General features: G+C 35.5%; 1 protein-coding gene across 1 annotated transcript in view; it reads left to right on the top strand.

The window, feature by feature from the left end:
• Positions 1–709: 709 nt before the first annotated feature.
• Positions 710–22,654, top strand: part of LOC149780861 (uncharacterized) — a 34,134-nt gene continuing 12,189 nt past the window's right edge. Inside the window, exons 1-7 of the mRNA XM_089936238.1 lie at positions 710–851; positions 2,971–3,072; positions 8,131–8,222; positions 11,489–11,547; positions 12,993–13,065; positions 13,525–14,995; positions 22,328–22,452. Of these exons, the coding sequence (XP_089792364.1) occupies positions 710–851; positions 2,971–3,072; positions 8,131–8,222; positions 11,489–11,547; positions 12,993–13,065; positions 13,525–14,995; positions 22,328–22,452 (2,064 nt within the window). The remainder of the gene's footprint in view (positions 852–2,970; positions 3,073–8,130; positions 8,223–11,488; positions 11,548–12,992; positions 13,066–13,524; positions 14,996–22,327; positions 22,453–22,654) is intronic.

Raw genomic sequence — 22,654 nt, 5'->3', positions numbered from 1 at the left:
TTTTTTATATTATCAGATCAGATAAACTCATGCGATAATTAATTGACTGTGGGAATGAGCGGCTTTACAGATTCACACAGCCTACGCTTCCCCATGTGTTGGTTGACCAGTGGGTGGTCATTGCCTTGCAACAGTCATTGCTGGGGGCTCCTAAGTCCGACTATTATGATTGCAGCTGATGGGGAGGTTTTTTCAACTTCTGCAAGCGAGAGAACTGGTGAACTTATCAAGCATTTGGCCTGATGATGAGTGGTGCCGGATTTCTTTTCAACTGATTTTTGAACAGTTCAAACAACATAAACGTGTAATCAGCGATTTTTCATATTGTATCTGCTCTTTGTTTGTTAATTATTACTTATATTTTATTTATAAAGCAGTGGAGATGTCAAAAAATAAGAAATCAGCTGTTTGGACTTATTTTAACAAGCGCGAAAAGGATAATTTTGCAGCTTGCAATGAATGTAAGCAGACAATTTCATGTCCACAAGGAAACACTTCAACAATGCGTTGACATCTACTTAGCATTCATCATATTGACGTCAGCAAGGATGAGTCTGAAATAGAGCCGAAGAAAATGAGAACAATGGATAACTTTGTTGTCAAAACTTCACTGGAAGAAATAGTCTCAAAACTCACTGCAGTCGATGGATTCTCGATTCGGAAAATCACTCATTTGGAATTTATTTGTCAATCGCTGTCATTAAGAGGAATGAAGCTATCTGCTGATGAAAGATCAGTGATGGCCCTTATTCGTGATTTTGAAGAAAAAGTGAAGCAACAAGTCATACAGGACATTAAGAAAGAACTCTCAGAATCAAAGAGATTTTCAACATCATTAGATGAAGGGACAAGTATCGGAAATCATCGATTTCTCAACATCAACCTTCATACGGTCTCATCAAAATGTATCAATCTTGGTCTTGTCAGAATTGACGGAAGTTGTAATGCTGAAAGAATGAACGAGCTCGTTGAAGAATGTCTTAATTCTTTTGGTGTCTCATTCAAACAGGATATTGTTACCTCTCTACCAGTGATGGAGCAAGTATCATTATCAAGTTCGGAGAAAAATCGCCCGCTCTGTATCAAACCTGCCTTGATCACAGATTGCATTTGGATGTTACAAAAACTTTTTACAGAGAAAATTGCCCAGGTCAAGGAATTTCAGCTTTTTCACTCGAAGAAACTGGATAGACTCATGATTTCGATGAAAGCGACGATGAATTGAGTGCTGAAGAAGTTGAGATACAAATTGAATCATGGAAAGAAAATATAAACACTGTGAGAGAAATTGTTAAATTTTTCAAAGGCTCAGCTATATGATCGGATGCGTTTTAAGCTAAAAGCTCAGACAAATTTAACACAGAACAACAACTGTCCCTCGCTTGCAAAACTAGATGGAATTCCATGCTAAAAATGCTAGAAATCTTTATTAAATTATACGATGTCACCATTGAAGTGCTGAGTAAAATCGGATCCAAGCATCTCTTAACTAATTTGAACATAGAATTATTGAAATCTATAGTTTTGGCATTGAAACCTGTTGAGGTTACTCTTAATGCTATGAGCGAAAAAAAAGCTTCTCTGAGAACCGCTTATGTTGCTATTAGCTCCATGAGGGGAAAAAGGGATCTCTTCAAACCGATTGATTTAAGAAATTATGCCAAGAATTTTCCTTGTCATTTTTGAACTGACTGAAAATTTGAGGCAATTATCAGATGCCATCAGTACAATCAAACCGACTTCAATTGATTCAGAAAGAGATTTTCAATTGCTACTAATTTCTGTACAAAATTGTGATCAAAGTTATCGGATAAATCTCTGCATGCTCTTGTCTTTTTGAAATACTATTATATTAACAAGAATGATGTTTAAATAAATTATAAAGAAAATTATTTTTCATACTACTCAAGCTCGAAAGCTCGAAAAAATTATTGAGCTCCGGCTCGAGCTCGCACGAGCTTCAAATCCCCGAGCTTACCTTTACTCCATGTGCTTTAAGCCATTTTATAGTCGATTCAGGAAAAGCCACTTTTCCAATGTAGAAATTGATCCTTCCATACTTTTATCTGTTATGGACATGGCATAGTGGATGTTGTGGGTCATAGAGGACAGATTAAATTACCCCCAACAGAAAGTTGCAGCAATAGATGTCCATTACATCATGTTGAATTTGCCTCTCAACTGAGGTACAGTCAACAGTGCCCAATTCCTTTTTAAGATGTACACAACAAATTTAAGAAACACTTAGTTTTGTGAATTAACTTCCCAATAATCCTAAATGTCCTATCAGAAGCCCAAAAGTATGAATTCCAATAGTTTTGAATGTCTTGATGAACCAGTTGTCTTGAATATCCAAAGGTACCACATTGATACAATCCAGAATGCCTTTGAATGAGTTCACAATAATCCCAAAGTAATGTGTTGGTCCAGAATTGATTGAGACTTTGTAATTCCAATGAATAATTTAAATAATTTGTCCCAGGTTATATCTGTAAATGATTACACCAATTGATCTTAAAACAGGAATTATTTGTTTACCAAGTCTCCATACATACATCCTCACTTCACCTACAATGCAATAATCATTCTATATCCCCCTAACTTGTTAGGTCTTGACCTAAAATTCTGGTAGACATCTTGTTTACCCCTTACAATTGTAACAAAAGTCAGACACATTATAATTTATATAAATACATATTCTTTTATATACAAAAGATGATAAATTATTGTTATTAGTGTGAATATTTTTTTTAATAACGTTTTTTCATGTTTTTTTTAATCTTATTAAAATTTATGACTAGTCAAGTTATATCAGACGACTATACGCTTCAAATATTATTACTGGGTTTGCTATACTCGCTCATGGATGAATCATTTTCTAGGTAATGAGAGAGAGAATAAGAGGGATAGTTTTTTGTATAACTCAAACCTTTCTTAGGAATTCTCAGAGTTAATGTCTTTTTTTCCAAGCCATGAAGAAAACTGCTAGACCTCCAACAAGTATTTCACCAGCTAGCATGGCCAAGAAATTGATTTATTTGGTGAAACAGGAGATGATTGCTGAATCTGAAGGTATACTGGTGGTTATTATCCATAGTAGGATTTATAGTTGGTCAGTCATTTTTCAGCTAATCGCTTACGTTAAACTTGTATCATTGATTTTTAATTATGTGATATGCAGTAAGTATGAATTAAAATTTTCTTGACTATAAGAACTGCTGTATATACATGCTAACCAGTCAAGTCCAGCTTCAGATAGATCTGGGTTGCTGCAGTTTGGTAGCAGTAATTGTTACAACAGATAAAGAAATACCCAGGTCAGCTGATGCATCTGCGTTGTTTGTAGTTGGATTTAACAAGTGAGTATTAAAGGTATAAAAAAAATATTATTGCAGTCTGTAAAAAAGCATATTCTGATCTCAGAGACAAGATATTCGTTATTCTAAATCAAGATTCATCTTTCAGTTGTTTTGAATTTTTAAACTATATTGAAATCTTATTGATATTTGAATAGATAGATTTTCATCATGGGTTTGTGAGTTCTTATTCACATGATAAATATATAATTTTAAAATACTGGTTTGCAGAAGTGACAGCTTAGTTGATTACTACTGTACTCTTGCACTAGGACTGTCATTATAATGATTCCTGTTTTAAGGTAGATATGGTAACAGATTGCATTTGATTACATGGTATTCAAATTATATGTACTTTATTATTAGGCAGTGTTGTTATAAGGTTGTATACTTATTGGTACCATGGAACAGTATGATAATGAGGGAATACTGTATTATGTACTTCATTATACGGCATTATACTTGATGGCTCCCATGAACAGTATTATAATGAGGGAATACTGAATCGTGTACTTCATTTTATGGAGGGGCCGAGTTGTCTAAAAGGCTCTCCATTACGGATTACTGCTATCTCACCTCTGTCTGCATGGGTTCGAGTCTGGGATTCGGCCAATGAAGGCATATGAGAAAGCTTGCCAATAGCTTCTCATGGGTCTTCCTCCACCATTAATATTGGCCGCCTTGCAAAGCCTATCGTATGGTGAAAGTGGCGTTAAACCCTACAACAACATCATTGTAAGGTATTCTCATAATAAAGCTTTAAATGCTATCACTCCCTTGGACAGTGTTTTAACGAGAAAGTACTGAGTTTTTGTTGGAAATTGCAGTCAAATTATACATTTATCCTTTTTAAAAAGTCAGTCAAGGGAGAGGATTTTAAATAAGTCCATAAATCCAATTCAGTTAAATATCATATCTGTATGACTTTGAAAGAAAAAAATAAAAGACAAATGCTATACTAATATTTTGTCCTCATTCCCCTCTTCACAAAAGAAAAGTGCATATGGTATTAACATCTCCATTTATATGTCCATCAGTAGGTAAGTGTTTTAGGTTACAATGAATAGGCTATTGTGTTTCTCATATGCTTGCCATTATTTTGATAGTTTCTGCAAATATCCAAATGTGTAGCAACATGTAACCAAAATTTGGTATACTGAAACATAATGTAGTACTGCTACAGGAAATATTCTTATAAATTCTTGGAGATTCTATTAATAAAACATTCATCTTCTGGTAAAGTAGTGCACAGGTGAGTGAGGTTTATGGTATCCCTGGGTAAACATTTAAAGCATAGTTCCCAGCAGAACTGTCAGACCCACATTAAAGCTCCTTATCACCATTCATTCACACAGGTGACTGAAAGGGCTAGGGCAAGAAGCCTATGGACTCCTCCACCTCCACAAGATGTGGGGGAGGCAGATTGTCCTATGGAGTTGCTCACTCTCTAGCCGAGTAGCTGTTCTTCTGACACCCAGTATAGGTGCCAGACAAAGCCTCCTTTAATCCTTCTAGAGGCATCTCAAATGTCAGTAACCACAATCTCGTGTTTTATTATTCTGTATAAAGAGCTTGTCAGTTAGAAAAATGAGAAGCCGCAATAGTTCATTTAAACTAAGGCTGGTGGATTTGATACTAGCCCAGGTCCTGGTTGATAGCTCTGGTTTGTCTTTGGGAACGGCACTTACATCCCTTTTCCTTAGCATGATATAGTAAATAATGCTTAAAAAAGTGCTGTAAACCCCACCCCCCAGAAAAACATCAAAAACTCACTTAGATTTAAATGATAATCAAAGTCCATGAGGTTTTAGGGTTAATGCTGTATCTACCATCTTTCATAATCATTCTTTAGTGGATGATATGAAAACCACCTTCTGCTGGTATCATTCTACCTTCTCTATCTTCTCATTTTTTTCATTGCTGCTCCAGAGTGAAGCATCTTTACATTAAACCCAATTGTGTCACCCCAGTAAGTTGTTAGAATGCCATATCCACTTTCTTTAAGAAATAACCATGATTTTGCTTAATTCATGCTCCATAAAATATTGGGGGAAATGTAATTTTGTAATATAGTTATAAATATTCTGATTTTTCAATTTATTTATTATTTACTGAAATCAGACATTTTGCATTGGAAATTATTTCTTTTTATGAATGTTTTTTAAAATGTGTTAAATCCAATCACAGCAAATGATCAGCTACTTTTGTAAAAGGCTTTGGCATGAAAGAAAGATGTAAATGCTCATGCATGTTTTATGAAACTATAAAGTTGAAAGCTGCCCAAAACTGTATTGGTGAAAAATTAGCATGCATTTAGTTAATTGACATGGTGAAACATTTAACAAAGTTAAATCAGGAGCTTGTGATTTTATGAAAAGATTTGCAATTCTTCAGAGCAATCCAGATGGTATACTTTCTTTTTAAGAGCTGTAGATGCAAAAACAGGACATATTCCAGACTTATTTTGTTTTCTGGTGTCCTTCATGGCTCCATATCATTGTGAGTGGTGTTCACTGCAACAACAAAAACAATGAATATTTATTACCTTGTCTGTGACATGATCTTGTCAATGCTGTGAATACTAACATGAACATTTTACATTTAGACAACTCCTCAGATTGTCTTTCACATGTTTTCCCCATAAACTGAAATTTCCCTTTATAATTGACATATGTTTTAAAATACATTTTTGCCAGAAGTATGAAAAATGGGTTAGAATATTATTTGCAACTGTAGCAAACAATATCATTAACCACAGTAAACAATAAGGCTGCAGTGTGTATATGTTTAAAATAAAGGTTTCATTTAGTGCTTGTAAACACTTACAAAATAGATAACTGTGTGAACAAACTTGTATATATCTGTTAGTGATGCAGTTAAATTGTATATTATTTACATCACTGCTTAAGAAAATTTTAGAATGGATTATTTTTGCATCAAATGTGGCATCACCAGGAAAAACAGTAGCTGCTGAGTATTGGTTGTTAACACATTATACAACGTTACACATAGGCTGAATTATTGATCACATTATTGCTAATGCTGGAAAAAAATCTTTGAACTATATATTTCCCTTAAAGAAATATATTTGCTATTAAACAGAACCTTTAATGAGTAACATTTTAAAGTTTGTCAGCTGCTGTACATTTTCTGAGTCATTATGTATCCAACAGAATAATTAGGTGGTACGTCTGGATGCATTATGGATTTTTTTTGTCAACAAGTATGTATACAGTGCATTTAACAGTTTGAAAAATATCACAATGATCCTAAGAGTTTTTACATGTATTGTTTGAAATATGCAAAGAAAGATGGTTTGCTAATTGATTATTGTCATAATAAGTAGTAAAAAACCCAAACATTAAAATAAAACAGTCACATGTTGAGTACAGTGTGCCATGCATGTTGTAATTGGCTTACATAACTGTCATCTGTAACCTAAGGTGCAGATCAAGTTGAAAGATTGTTTCTAACTGGCTAGAATAAATGACATCATTTTGGTTATTTTATACCATTTACACATGTAGAGTTGATGGTAAATGTTGCAGCCTTAGTAAACTGTAATCCTTTAATTTTCTCAATACCTTCAGTTTATACAAGTGTGAAACACAGTAATAATATAAATAAAAGTGTTCTGCATGTTTTTTTCTTTGGTTTACTTGATCTAAACCAGGCTTAAACTGGTGAATTTCCACAAAAATATCTTTGAATTTTGGGTATCAACTCAATGTATATTTGTTTTGCTGAATGGATTAATATATTTTATGCTATTCTTTGCCATGCCTATTTTGAAAAGCTAAATTCCACTTCCTTTTGTCCAAAAATTCAGATTAGATTTTCTTTTATCCCTAAAGTGAGGACAGCTTGCCTTCATGCATCTTCAATCGTAAATGTACAAAACTTTATTAGAACAGAGTTAACCAGATCTTGCAGATCCAGTTCACAAGGGAAAATAATAAAATTTAGACATATAAAGGTAATTGGTTGTCCAATGAAGACTGGTGATTTCCAGAGTGAAACCTTTTCCATTGGGCTCATTCTCTGTTTTGAACAATGTTAAAGTCTTTTAGTTAAAGTTTAAAAGTCCTCAAAGTTCTGCATCAGTTGCTGTATTTAACTACAACTGAGACAGTATTACTGTGTCTCAAAAGCTTGCGACATATGTGAAGATTTGTGTCTCTTCTGCTAAATGCCATTCACTGGCTCAAACATTTTCAGCTTATATGTTAAGATCTGTGACGCACCTGCTAAATACCATTCATAGGCTCAAAAGATTCTAACTAGTATGTTAAGATCTGTGTGTCTTCTGCTAAATGCCATTCTCAGGCTCAAATTTTTCTAACTGGTGTGTTAAGATTGGCATCTTCTGCTAAATGTCATTCACAGGCCCAGAAGTTTGAAACTGGCATATTAAGATTGTCTTTTGCTAAATGCCATTAACAGGCTCAACAGTTTCAAACTGGTGTGTTAAGATCTGTGTGTATTTTGCTAAATGCCATTAACAGGCTCTAATGCTTCAAACTGTTGTGTTAAGATTTGTGTCTTTTGCTAAATGCCATTCACCTGCTAAATGCCATTCACAGACTCAATAACATGTCAAGCAGAACATTTGTCTAGTGTTGTTTAACCAAAACAACTAATGCGGACATTGGAACTGTGTAGAGTACATTTAAAACTTGCTGAATAATTAACATGAACTAAAGAAAGTTTAAAATACAACAAATACTTCATTTTTCTTTGGTATTGGTTTACATGTACCTTCATGTTTTGATAGCAAACAATGTGCCGGTGTCCAAGAAAGACATAACCAAACCAGAATCACACAGTAAGCAGGGTAGTTCCCATCCAAGGTACCAGTCACAGATCGTAAGTATTCCACATAAAATATTTTTTACAGAGCTGGAGTGATTAGATAATATTTTGATGGTAAATGATGCTGTGTCTCAGTTTTGGTAATTTGTTTACCAAAATTAATTTCAAAGATTGAATGGGGAAAGAAAAAACCAAATTATAATGGTAATTAATTCATTGAAATTAATTTCAGAGATTGAAGCAGAAAAGAACCCATTAATTTCTTTGATATAGTTGTTTAATAATAGTAATACATTACTTGCTACAGTTGCATTGCTTCCATTTCTAGGATGGTATATTCCCAGTCCAAGCTAATATTCCCGCTTCCAATTAGTAAATGAAGGCCCATAATTCAAAAGAACATAACTTAAGTATCGTTCTGTAACTGACATACAGAATATCTTCCCATTTTGCATGGACTGATTCTTTGATTTCATGTGTCAGGAAGCTAGTGAAATTAGCTTTGATTGTTACTGCTTAACAGTTTTTTGGGTGAATCATTGCCATGTTTGTATTTTGTTATTTTCTCCACAATCCTTGCATTATTTGAGTTTTTCTTGTAGTTTTAAAAGGTTTATGTGCCTTTCTTAGTGGAGCAATGCTTCAATAATTTTTTCCCCATTCACCGGTACAGCCTGTTCATGCCTTCCACCCATTAAACTTTTGGTATAATCACTATGCTTTTTTTTGCACCTAATTACATCTTATGCTCACCTGTACTTTGGGACATAGTATCTGTTGGGACAACAGGAATTAACTTAACTTTGTGTACACTCTATTTTCTTGGTCATATTGTTTTTGAGTTGTACATTTGGGGCATATTTTTAATTATAATATTGTTTCTTAGCTATTTAAATTACAGATAAGTGGATTAGTTGTGGGATTTAAAAATGAAATCATTTGAAACTTATATCTCCAAAAATGCACTCAAATTTAAGTTGTTTATTGACTGTCATATGCACTGTATTTATCTGTCTTATTATGGTATTCATCACACAATACTAATATCTACATTTATTTGGACTTTAATAGATTAAGAATATACATTTAATGTTGCTGTAGGTTAGAGTCTCCGTCGATGTTGTTTACCTAAGGTGTTTAATAGTAATTATATTGCCTCCATTTTTGTTAAATTGCAAACAGCTCATATTTGTATTATCTTTTGTGTTTTGCTGTGCACTGTGTTTGCAATAAATATTCTAATATGATTTATGTCTGCCTTTTTTGTAAGCCAGGTCTCATTCCCAATTAGTATTTCCTTAGTTATCTGCCATTGCAAAGCCCTTATCTGGTAATGGCAGAAATTGCTTTTCTTTCCCAACCCTTTGATTGAGCTGTGAATACTTGCTCATTGCCACATACTCCTATATTCAGTTAACAGTTTATTTGAAGTACCTGTGATCATGCCACACAACTGTTGTGGCATATGCTTTAATAGATTTAACAATGTTTGCTTGAGGTGTCACCTTCAAAGCTCCACCTGTTTCATTGTTTCAGTTTATTTTTGACATTCCTGTGAGTAATGGTAAAAAGAAACCAAGGTTTGTTTCCCTAGGTCAGCTTACTTTGTATATTAAAAAAATCTGCATACTTAAAAGACTCCAAAGTCAGCTTCTGGAGTTGACTTGCATTGTAAATAAAATAACCTTTGCATTTGATGGTTGAAACAGTGGGTTTATTTCTCTCTACCAGGTGTGTTTAGTCATCACCCAAGCATTTATTATTTGCCACCTTGTTATCATTATAAAACATGCATTGATGTCTACAGGGTACAATAGCACACAAAGCATTGTCTTGAAGAATACTTTTGTAACCCTTGCTGGAAAAAATATTGTCATTTGCACTCACAGCAAATGCATTTAATAATTAATTTTCTTTGTGAAATATTGTTAACCTGGTTATAATACACTCTTGTTTTTTTCTCCACCATACACTGTGCCATGCATCAATTGTCTTCACATAACAAACATGAATTCAATGATTTTACTCAGCATGAGTGATACAAACTTTGGATATGTAAGCATGCAATTTTCATTTATGGATATGTTTCTTTTGCACGTAATTTGCTTATGAACAAAAACTAAAAGTAAAGAAAAACAATTCAAGGTTAGTTTCATGTTATCAAATAAGTGTTCTGTTTACCTACTTTATTGTAACATGCAGTGGGAGGGGCATGGAACACCTGATTCGACACAATGTGGTTCTTGTTTGTAAGTTCTGGGACATATGAACAAGGTAACAAAAACTTTAATAAGTTATGGGACAGGAGAAATTATTTATTTTTCCCAAGATGTACAGTAAATATAGTAGTTGGTTCTAAATGAAAATGGTGCTGCTCAGATTCCAGTATGGCTACCACATTGGCCATCTTGAAAATATTGTTATCACTACTTCTGAATGAATTATCATATCACCATGGGGTTTTGCAGTGAAGGACTTCTTGTGATGTCAAGTTGGTGGTTTTTTAAAAATGGTGTCAATCTAACCTGTATTATGGCTGCCACAATGGCCATATGGAAAATCTTAATGCTACTTCTCCGAGATCGCTGGTCATATTGACATTGTACTTTGACTTGTGATAGCAGGATAATTTATCAACAGAAGCAATATGTTCCAAATGACGTTTTTCACTTTCATAAATGTGAAACTCAAATTTGGTTGATGGCTTGAAAGGTCAACAGAGCATAACCTCTTATATCTGTCCGTTAGATCTTCATAATGTTGGAGATCTCATTTTTAATCATTTTGACAAGAACAGTTTTTATGGTGTGTAGTTAGTCCTAATTGAAAATGATGCAAAGTGACCTTCAAGATGGTGGTCATCTTGAAAATGTTGTTTTCTCTACTCCTCCCAGATATGGTTATAAAAACCATGGCCATCAATTAAAATGGTGTCAACTGTGCTTCCACAGAAGTGTGGCTGCCACAATGACTGTATTGAAATACTATTGCTGAGACTTCCCATTAATGGATGGTCATATTAACATGGGGTTTGCACCAAAATACTTCTAATGATGTCTACATTGTCTGAAAATTATACCAATCTGACATCCATTGTGCCCACCACAACAGCTAATTTTAAAATCTTGTTATTGCAGAAGAATATCAAAGATGGTTTCAACGCTTAACAGTTGAATTCAAGAAATGTTTTTGAATTTGAAGAAATTCCTTTCACCCAATATAGAACTAGATTCTTCAAGGGACTCTCTTTATATAAATGTAATTGACATAAGAATTGATGTCTTTTAAACTCTTATAACACCTTGTGATACATTTTGCAGAGTGCAGATTCAGGATTTGGAGATGATAGCAGTTTGCCATCGCTGTCAAGACAATCAAGGTAAAGCATTAATTATTTTCTTCACAATGTTTGTCCGCAGTATTTGTGTTCTTCCATTTTAGTGACTTATGGGGTACAAAAGCCCTGAATCCAAGAAAGTATTAGGAATCTTGGCGTTCAGCATTAAGAGGTTAGTGTTAGGACTGGTCGGCCTGGTGTCAGGATAATGTGACTGGGTGGGACATCATGCTGCATGTCTGCGGCATGATGCCCCAGTGCTAGACATCACTATAAACTGCCATACTGCAGACATCGTAGTGATATGACTGAAAAATTGTTAAAGCTACGTTAAAAATAAAAATCACATCACAGTAGTAGGTGAGTGGGTGTTGTCAATAGTTTTTCTTTCTTACTCACATCATAACTGCATGTGCCTGCAACGTCTGTCTCATGAATTCCCTGTTAAAAAAATAAAAAGGCAGATTACTAATAATTAGTCACGACTGCAGAAGATTTAAGTAACTTGAATAGAGTAAATATAAAATTTTCTGAGGGAGAACAAATGCTATAACCATCCAAATCTTATAAGAAAGGAACATTATAACAAATCCTTTGGAATATACAGTAATGCTTTTTGGCTGGAAAGATAAAATAATTTGTTATAACATAAACAAAATGTTGAATTCCAGAATGTAATGAACAATCTTTCATCATGCTGATGTTTATATTTCAAGTTAGCACTTTATTTTAAAATTTGGAAGATAGACTTGCCTGCACTATTTTAAAAAAAAATCAGAAACTTTGAAAGCGGGTAAGTTAATTTAAACTAGCACTTGATAAAAAAGTTGGTACTGAGATTTTATATGAATCTTGGCCCTATCCTTGTTTGTAAAATGTTTTATTTTGTGACAGATATTTATATTATCATAGTGCAATGAAATGCAAACTAACCTATAAATTTTGTTGTGTTTTGAGATGTTTATGCCCCTACTGCTCACAGAAGTGACAGTTCCATTGTTGACTTAGTAACATGATGCATGAAAAGCTATCGCTAAATACAGTTTTGTAGAATTTCTTTTCATTTTTGTGTATAGACATTGGTCTACAATAATTGATGGATTTTTTTATACACTACAATACTTTTTTGCTCTGAGTGTGAAAAATCACCTGTACAGAAATAAACATTATTGGCTACTGGCCATATATATGAAAAATAAAAGGATTGGACCTGAAAAGATCTACCTGACCAGTATTACTTGCTGACCTACCCACTTTTATTATTTTACTGGACGTATGTTATTTTGGAGAGCATATCCAGAGAATAGCTACTAATTAAATAAACAAAGAACACAAAGATTGAACAAATTCAAATTTCCATGAGCATGTGACTAAGGAAAGTGTTACGATAGATTATAAATTGGTAGGACAAGAGTACAATCTGAAAACGTTTTCAAAATTTAAGGCAACAAAATTTAATGATTCAGAAAAGAATTTCTCTCTTACAGTAATTTAAGTTCAGTTGGAGAAAATGGAGACCTGCTTTCATTTGAGCTTCATGGCCAAGAAAAAGAAGCACAGGTAATAAGTTATAAATCATACAAGCTCACATGCTAAATACATATCAATTGTAGCAATTGCTGAGTTTTAAAATCAAATTAGAAAAGTAAAAATATAATAGTTTTTAGAAGCTTCTTGATTGAAAATTAAAGTTGTTACTGTTCTTTATGTATTGAAAGCCTTCAATAAATCTGCGTATCCAGATTTAGACCATACATTACGATGGGGTCAATATATAGGTCTTCACTATGTTTAGTAGTGAATTTTATTCTGCTTATGTATCAATATGGTTATTAGTCAGAGCTATTCTATTTAAATCTACCTAGAAAGGCATGTGATGTGTATCACCAAAAGAAAATAATTTAAAATAATAAAAATGATTCAGATCCCACTCAACAGAAGTAAAAATGAATCTGAAGATTCTGTTGCAGCAAGAAATTTCTAAAGTCTGTTAAAAACTAGAATCCTGTTTCTTTTTAGGACTGGGATAATCTAGATGAAGTTACTGAGTCATTTGTAATTAGACCAAATCAGTTTGCTGTCAATCAGACCCGAAGTTTTAATAGTCGTACATATCTACCAGACACTGCAGAGGACCTAAAAAATAATGCCAAGAGAAATGTGTTACATCAAGGACAGAGAATGAAAGCAAATAACTTCACAAAATTAGGCAGTGCTGTGAGTAATACTCGAGTTAACAAAGAACCTATTAATAGCATTGAAAGATGGGAAACAAAACTTAATAGCTCATCAAAAACAACAACTCATGACAAATATTCAGGCCTTTGTACAGCAAATAGTATAAATGGAAATCAGTACACAGAAGCAAGCAGCCATTCACAGCTGCACAATTCTGCTAATAACACAAATATGAAAGTTATCAAGGCAGTCCATGGAAATGAAAATTGGGAATTTGATTTGAAAAGTATATCACAACCTAACAGTTATATTACTCCTTCACAGTTTGGTAAGAATATCAGTGAAAATGAAAACTGGGAAATGGATCTTATTGATGTAAATAACAATGGCTTTTACCCCAAGATTGAGTATTCTACATTGGACAAAAGCATTCCAAATATTTATGCACCCAGAATTTCAGTAGCCAGAATGGATTGGGAAAATGAAATTTATGACTCTGACACTTCACTAGATGATGAAACATTATGTCATGTACAAAATATGTCTTCTGATATGAATGAAAATGTTGGTTGTCCTGAGACTAGGTCTAAACGTGATACTGATCAGTTTATTTGTGTTAGTGACCAGTCCACACCTAAAGCTATTTCTGTAATTAATACCGTTCATGAGAAGGATTTAGAGGCTTTGGAAATTAACAGTTTGTCATTTTATCAGGATTCCTACAGAAGTGTTGAAAGTAGCTATGATACTGCCAGCTCGTGGTCAGTAAGCACTGAGGCTGATGGAGTTCCATCTTGCAGCACAGATGAACCTTTAAATGAGACTGAATATGCATGGGAATTGATAGAAGACTTGTCAGACAGAATGCAGAATATTTCCATCCATAGTCCTCCAGAAAGATCACCAACTCCTGCAAATCATTCCAGTCAGTCTCCAGCCAATTCTCTTGACAAACAAATTAAATTTGAAAATGTGAAGACCTGCAATCCGCCCAATTTCGACAAAAGCATTTATTTGACAGATGATAAAGAGCACGCCTGGGAATTAATAGATAAAACTAGTATCTCGCAACACAAATGCTTTAACAAATCTAATTCATCTAGTGATAAAGAGGCCTCATTCTCTGTGATGAAAGATAATTCAAGGATGGTTTTGGTGCATATTCGGGAACCTATCAGTCCCAGTAGTTCAGCAGACTTCGTACAGAGAGTAGAGGAGACCATGCCAGGAATTCCCTTCTCTGCAAAATGGAGGAGGAAAATGTTTGCAAAGTATATGATGACCATTGATGTGGAAGTCATCCTTGATGGTGGTAATATAATTTTACCTATTATTGTTTTGACAAAAAATATGTCTTGCCTATATGGAAACAATCTGCAAGAAGGATAGTTTTTAATGTTGCCCCAAGGGTCCCTGGTATGGGGCAGGGGGGCAAAGGTAGAATGTAGAACAAATTCAATATTAGTTACATTTCAGGTATTTACTATAACTTTATATCAGCAGTCTATTTTTGAAGGATTTCAGATTCCAGGGTCATTGTGTGTGTGTGTGTGTGTGTGAGTGTGTGTGTGTTAAAAGGGTTGACAAGGTGTGGTGTGGTTTATTAGGTGTAATGAAAACATGGAATTGTGATGATGGGCTACTGAAGATGTTCTAGTTTACTCATAGACAAAGGATTTCAGAGAATGATAATGTATTTGATTAAGGTTCCCATCTGTATAACATTTTGGAATCTCTTGCAGACTTTTAAACATGTCTGATAGTATGAGTCTTATAAAAAAAAACATCAGAGAATTTGACCAAATTTGATAGCATCTTAGCATAAAGACCTTACAGGTTTGTACAAATGATGCTAACGTCCAGTAAAGCTCTTGTCACTCAAATAAAACTTTCTTCAGATATGTTATCTGATCATAATACCTTGTGAAGCACAATGTTACACATCACATCTGGGTATTCAAATGGCAAACTGGTGTGTTGGGCTTGTAGAACTGCAACTGAACCTTGAAAGAAGGACTTGAGGATGTAAGCAACCCAAAATGTCTGTCAGATTGTTGAAGCAATTTAAAGATTTTTTATTAGTCAATTATCACCTTTTGTCGGAACTGTAGACCAGGCAGGTGTTGTAGAGGAATGAAGACAGAACACCATTGGGAGTGGGTGGAAAGCTTTTTGGTCCAGACATGTACAAGTTCACACATCATAGCAAGATCTGATAAAGAGTAGGAAATTCAGATCCAGCTTTGTCATTTCTGAATAACAGTAGTGAAGCCAGTGTCACTTGTGTTACATGGAAAGTAGTTGGAGTAGAATGTTGAGGATGACAGTTCACTACACTTGCAGCATGTCGTGAGTTAGATCCTATTACTTTCATGAAGAAGAAAGACTATTACATAAGAATAGTGTAAGAGTTAATTTGGCTGTGCTAGACCTACATGTAGTTTCCTAATTTTCTGATTATAGCAACTATATATGACCAATTTTGAAGAAAACATGGGTTTCTTTAATTTGAAACTTTGCATCTCATGTTCCACTTGTATTTGTAAAAATTACTCATACCTTTCTCAGGGTTGGCATGTACGTGAATGCCTTTGCAAACATCTTCCCTCTTCACCTCATATTCTGGGCAATACATGCTCTTCCCAAAATGATGTCAATTTACCATGACCTCCCTTTTTCAGGATATTCTTGACAGGAACTCAGTCCCCAGGCTGTAAAATGGCACTCGTACACTTGGAGTCATGAAATGTTTTTCCTTTCTCTGCAGAAGCTCTGGCATTCATTGACTGGGCACTTCCACAATATTTCTGAACTTGATGGAACAATCTGTTTTCTGAGTATTGACCCTGACCATGGAGAAGCCTGTGGGGAAATTGGAGAAGAAAATCGTTGAAGATCTTTAAAGCAGCAGTCTTGGCAGACTTGTTCTTTGTGGCATAAGCTTGGTCATACCTTGTGTTGTGATCCATGATGACAAGAATATATTCCTATCCTTTTGATTGCTCGAGATGAAACAAGTCGATAGACACGATTTCAAATAGACAGGATAAAGTAACGGACTTTAACATGTTGTAATGTGTCACATACTATTTGATGTCCGCTGCCACCTTTGGCTAGTAGAATTGAGCCCTGTCCAAACATATAACCCTGTCCACCCTAAATGGACCATTTCATTGTGATGAATAACCATTGGATGGTACTTATTTGGCAGAAACAATTGTTGATGGCTGCCTTCTCTTGGCAGTGAGCAAACCGTTCTCAGGAGTCCATCTTATACTAAGTTTTGTCCACTCCTACAGCAGCAGCTGTGCTCCAGTACTAAAATGTTGCCATTCATCCCATGAGGGAGCTTTTTTACTCTCAGCAAAGGTTCTAACTTGAGAAATAGTTGTATCCTCTCTATGGTTGTAACATGATTTATGGTTTGATTGGTTCTATGGCACATAACTGCTCTCTCTCCAGTTCTGAGAGGAGACAGAAAGCACTGACCTTTTCTAGTGTTGCAACAGCTCTAATTGTAGTGCCATCATGTCAGTTGAAACTATCTCATTGCAGCTGCTCATAACATCTCCTGTCTGAAGTAGCTTTCTGCCTAACCAATCTGCATCCCAGTTATTTGCAGTTTGTGGAAAACTATAAACCTGAAGAGCCAATTCTGCAACCCAGCACAGTCTTGTTGCATCAAGCCTTGGAGACGAGATGTATTGCTTAGGGTTGGTATTGCTGTTGTGTTAAAGTTGGGATCATAATACAAGAAATCTCAGAACCTTTTTGTAACAGCCCACTTCAAGGATCGAAACTCCAACTTCCCAGAATGCACATGGTGATTCTTCTCAGCAAGAGTCAAAGTTCTGAATGCAAAAGTGACTAGAGCTAACATCCCCTTATCGTGAGTTTGATATAATACTGCACCAAGACCCTCTTGGGATACACCCACATGCAACATGAAAGGTTATGGAAAGACCAGGTATACCAAACATGCAGGGCAAGCAGTCAGTCAATCAGCTCCTCTAAAATCGCTTGGTGTTTGGCCACCCACATTACCTTTAGACTGAACAAAACCTGTCCACTTCTTTGGTCTGGGCTTCCTCCTAGTAGGCCTGTCTGGACCCGCCTTACATTGAAGCAAGTATTACAGTGGTTTAGCCCTTCTACTAGAAAAATCAGAAATAGTGATTGTAATATCCAATGAAACCCATTAATCACCATATGTAACTAGCTGTGGCTATCTTTATTTTCAGTACAGACACAGCTTCCTGGTCATTTGGATCCATGGTGTAACCATCTGCAGTGACTAGATTACACACCTGTTGTTGGAACTGATTAGACTTTACAGGTTTGAGCTTGATCCCATTTTCTTGCAGGTGTGTCAAAACCAACTTCTCATGTGTCAGATGTTCATCAAGTGTAGCTCTGTACACAAGTTCATCATAAAGGTAAGGTAAACAGATTTCATCATGCAGTCCTTCCAAACACTCTTTCATAAATTACTGAAAAGTTCCAGAAGTTTCATTAAACCAAATGGAATTCTGTTCCACTCATACAAACCACAAGGCCTCACAAATGCAGTACAGTCTGCAATCTGCCTGAATAAAACCTTGATCCATCAGTGACATGTATTGCCTGCCAGTCCATCTAATGCATCGTTGATCCTTGCAATGGAATGTTGATTTTGCAAAGTCTTCAAATTCAACTTCCTACAGTCAATACACAGTCACAGGGTTCCATTCTTTTTTCACACACAAACTACAGGGCTGGCATATCACAACTTATGAATCCAGTCCTTGCCGGTCAGTCCTTGAATGTAATCTTTTATCTATTTGGGAATAGACACATAGGAACTCCGAACCTGTTTGTTGTTGACAAGGTGGATACCCATTTGTAAACCAGCAGCACAACCAATGACATCCTCGTTTTGAGAGAATGTGCTACGCTCCTGCTTTAACATTTGTTGAACTGCATTTTCTTGTGTAGGAACAACTGTGAAAGATCAACTGGGTGATCCCATTCTTCTATAGTATCCACTGTCTAATCCTTTTTTGTGCTTAACTCCAGGCACCAACATTTTGGATTTTCTATATTGGTCTGGCTTTCATACCTTAATTAGCTTTTTCTTCCTGTACCCCTATATGTACAGCTGCAATAACTGTGTCAGGAACACCTAACATGGAACATTTAGGCAAACATATATCTCAGCCAGTTGGATTTGTTACCACAATCTTCACTGAAGAGATTCTGCTTGTTTTCTCTTTAACAAGGGTTTTCAGTCCCTGAAGTTCCAACATACCTTCATCTACTATGGGAATAAACAAAGCCTGAGTGTTCATGGCCCCAACATGACCACATATAGTTGCTTTTATGACCTCCTTCAAGAGCTTAAGGACTATTATTACAATAGCCTGTTATAGCAATACTTGTATGATCACTTAATATGCTATCTACCAATATAGCTACTGATGAAGCTTCCCTTTTGCCTAGAGTAGTTATTGCTGTTCACAGAACGTTGACCATGCCTTCTGTTTGAGATTTTGCATGATCTATTTGATAACATTGTTTCCAAGGATAAGACAATCCATTTCAGCAACAGCTGTAACAAGAAAAGGCTCAATGAAGGTCGAGTCATTCTTAATGATGGGATTCCTCATCTTCCAATTGAACAGCCAGTTCCACCCACCCATCAAGCGGCCCCGAGTTGCCAAGTGGTCTAAAGCGCTCTCCGTTATGGATCACTGCCATCTCACCTCTGTCTGCACCAGTTCGAGTCTCGGATTGAGCCAGTGTGGGTATGTGAGAAAGCTTGCCGGTAGCTTCTCATGAGTCGGTTCTTTCCAGGGTTTTCCCAGATTCTTCCTCCACTATTAATACTGGCCGCCATGTATAGCCTATCGTGTTCTGAAAAATGGCATTAAACCCCACAACAACAACCACCCACCCATCAAATGGTATGGCTGACCCATCTCCAGTGAATCACTGAAACCCGTGCCCCAGTATCCCAAAAAAAACCTTGAAGCCACCCCATCTAATTTGCAAAGGACAACACAAGGGTCCCCAACAGCTCAAGTTATTTGATTTTGTTTTCCAGGTGATATTTCACAAACATTACCCTTTAGTTTACTGAACCTCTGTTGCTGACTTTTCTTCATAATATGTTTCAGTAATGTTGCTCATAGTGTCAGAATTCAGAGTCTCTGCTTGGCAATATAGCTTCTCAATTTCTGTCTTGGTTGGATAGCTCTTATGACACCATCCACCACTTTTGACTCTGGGAAAAATCCTTGAGCCCTATTTCTATGTGCTAAATCAGGCTTATACTGCTGAGTATATTGGGACCACCTATGTAACCCAAAATTTTAAGGCCCTTGCTCCACAAGGTGTGGAGATCTATCATTTCCATGGTCACATTTTCTGTTCGTAATGGGACAGTTGACTAGTTTGACCTGGCACTGCTTTCACCCTCACAAGTTGGTTTCCATGGCTTAGACTTTTCATCTGTCATTAAAACCATTCCAGTTTTCCAGTTTCTTCTTTTGGTCCCAACAGATTATCTCTATTTTCTTCTTTGTCCAGGTATCACAGATATTCTTTGACTAATCCAAGCAATTTGGATCTACTGAGTTCCTCTATCTGGACTGGTGGTACCACTTTTTTTAACATTTCCCTCAGGTGATTTGCGGTTTCTAAGTATAACCCGCTTTTCCTGCCATCACACAATCAAGGTAGGTATCATTGTCCGTCTTGAACTAGTTGAGTATCATGAATGAGCCCCCAAAATGTTACCAGATTCTACCAGTGGGACCTGTATGGAAAAGGGGAAAAGTCAGAACTGCTAACTCGAAGGGTGGTCTCCAAGAGTATTTATTGTCCTGAGAACTAATCTAATGAGTACTTTGCAGGAACTTGGTTTGAGTGCATCTCTGTGACATGCATTTGGCCTCTTCTAAATCTACAGGAGGCTAATGATGGATAGAAAGAAAACTAAAAAGTGCATGATTGAAAAATAAAATTAAAAATGACAACTCTTCACACTAGTAACAAGCTACCTGTAGGAAGGCCAATTTTTGACTGCCTATTGAGGTAAAATCATTGAAGCATTGCTTATAGTAACTATGAGGTGGATGCTATGAGTAAATAATATATTTAAAACAGACCACAGCAGAAGCTATACAGGAATATAAATGAGTTTACATACCATACATGCACATAAAAAAGTTAATGAAGAATCATTATTGATACTTACAAAGTGGATGCTTTAATATCCATTATAAGACAATTTTACTTGTAGGAAAGGCCTAGTGACATTATATAGAGGTAAATTAAGTGAAGCATCACATGTATAATTATGATAGGATTCTTAGACCATATAAATATGAAAAACTTACTTGTATGTGTCCAGACCTTATGGAAATTATATATCAGTTTTCTATATCTTGCACTAGACCTGTACTTATTAGTATGGTTATAGCAATGCAAGAGATGCCATTGTGACAATGTGTGAAGACAGCAAAGTGATTACAGTGATAAGGCAGAAATATTGTTGTTGATGAATTTAGAAAGAAACGATGGAGAGTATACTTCCCTTTGAAGATGAAACTCCTCTGATTTGTTTTAAGGTAGAAAACTTCCAAACAGCATGTGTGGATTTTGTGAGGCTTCTCTTTCTATAGAAAATATGCAACTTGGCATGAGCAGAAGTAGTAAGTGGATATTTATGAGATGTGGTAGCAATCCTGATATCAAGGGGACATCACTCTAACTTCCACTTGGGTGGGGAGATAACATAGATTTTTACCTAAAAGTTTTTTTTCTGGGATGGCTGGATTTTGCAAGTTAGTAGTAGTTCTCTTGAGGTATTATGATCAGGTAAGTATTATTGAAGAAATATATTTTAATAGAAAAATTTGATGTCTTTGATTTTACAAAAACTGTTTAGCAGAATTGGACCAAATTGAACAGAAAGAATCCTTGAATGAATGTCTGTAAAATTACCACAGATTATGCAGATCTGCAATCTAATATTGCCACTGTTATTGAAATTACTACTTTTTAAAGTCTGTCCAGATCACTGCCATCTCACCCCTGTCTGTGTGGGTTCTTGTCTCAAGCTCAGCTAACATGAGAATGTGAGAAAGCTTGCCAGTAGCTTCTTGTGGCTCAGTGGTTCTTCCTGGGGGTTTTCAGGGTTCTTCCTCCACCAGTTATAATGGCCTCCATGTATAGCCTATCTTGTGCTGAAAAATGGCATTAAACCCTACAACAACAACAACAACAACAACAACAACAAATTTTCAAAGTCTAATAGAATGTTTCCAGATTTGATTGACCTCCTCTTGGTATGGAGGCCTTTAAATTCTATGCAGATGATCTGCAAATATTTTGATACAGATATTTTTAAAAAACTTAAATGACTTGTGTTACAACCAAAGAAATGTTGACAGTAAAGTCTAAATTCCTGGATTGCTTCACTTGTAATTGTCAATGAGTAATACATAAGCCAGGTAACAATTTTGTGCTTATTTTTACCTTTGTTATTTGTCTGTTAAAGAAAATATTACAGATGATTTTTTGGGGTGAGATTTTATAGACCCATGACATTTTCTTATTCTTGCATGTGGAAAGTAAATGAGCATTCTGGTTTGAATTCTAGATGTCAGCATACTACAGTACAGTATTGAACAGCTGGTAGGGTATGCCAAATCACCATCTTCACTTACTATTCCTGCCGAATGGTCATACTTGACCAAGGTCTTTCCAGAAGTCTGTCTATCTGAGGTAAGCCTTTTGAATTTTCAGGTTTGGGAAGGGGGCACAGTCTGAAGCGACAATTCACAATTTTACTACTAATAATAATAATAATACATGTAATAATATAACCTTTATTTGGCACGAATCTTGTATGCTGCTAATTACTTATTTGATAGCAGCAATCATCAAAATTGTCCGTCTGGATTGTTTGCAGAAGGCTTTCATTTGG

The sequence above is a fragment of the Sinohyriopsis cumingii genome, chromosome 16 (assembly GCF_028554795.1).
Source record: "Sinohyriopsis cumingii isolate HCF-2022 chromosome 16, ASM2855479v2, whole genome shotgun sequence".
NCBI classification, from domain to species: domain Eukaryota; kingdom Metazoa; phylum Mollusca; class Bivalvia; order Unionida; family Unionidae; genus Sinohyriopsis; species Sinohyriopsis cumingii.
Note: the sequence above shows the minus strand (reverse complement) of the source record. Positions and strands in the feature narration are given on the sequence as shown.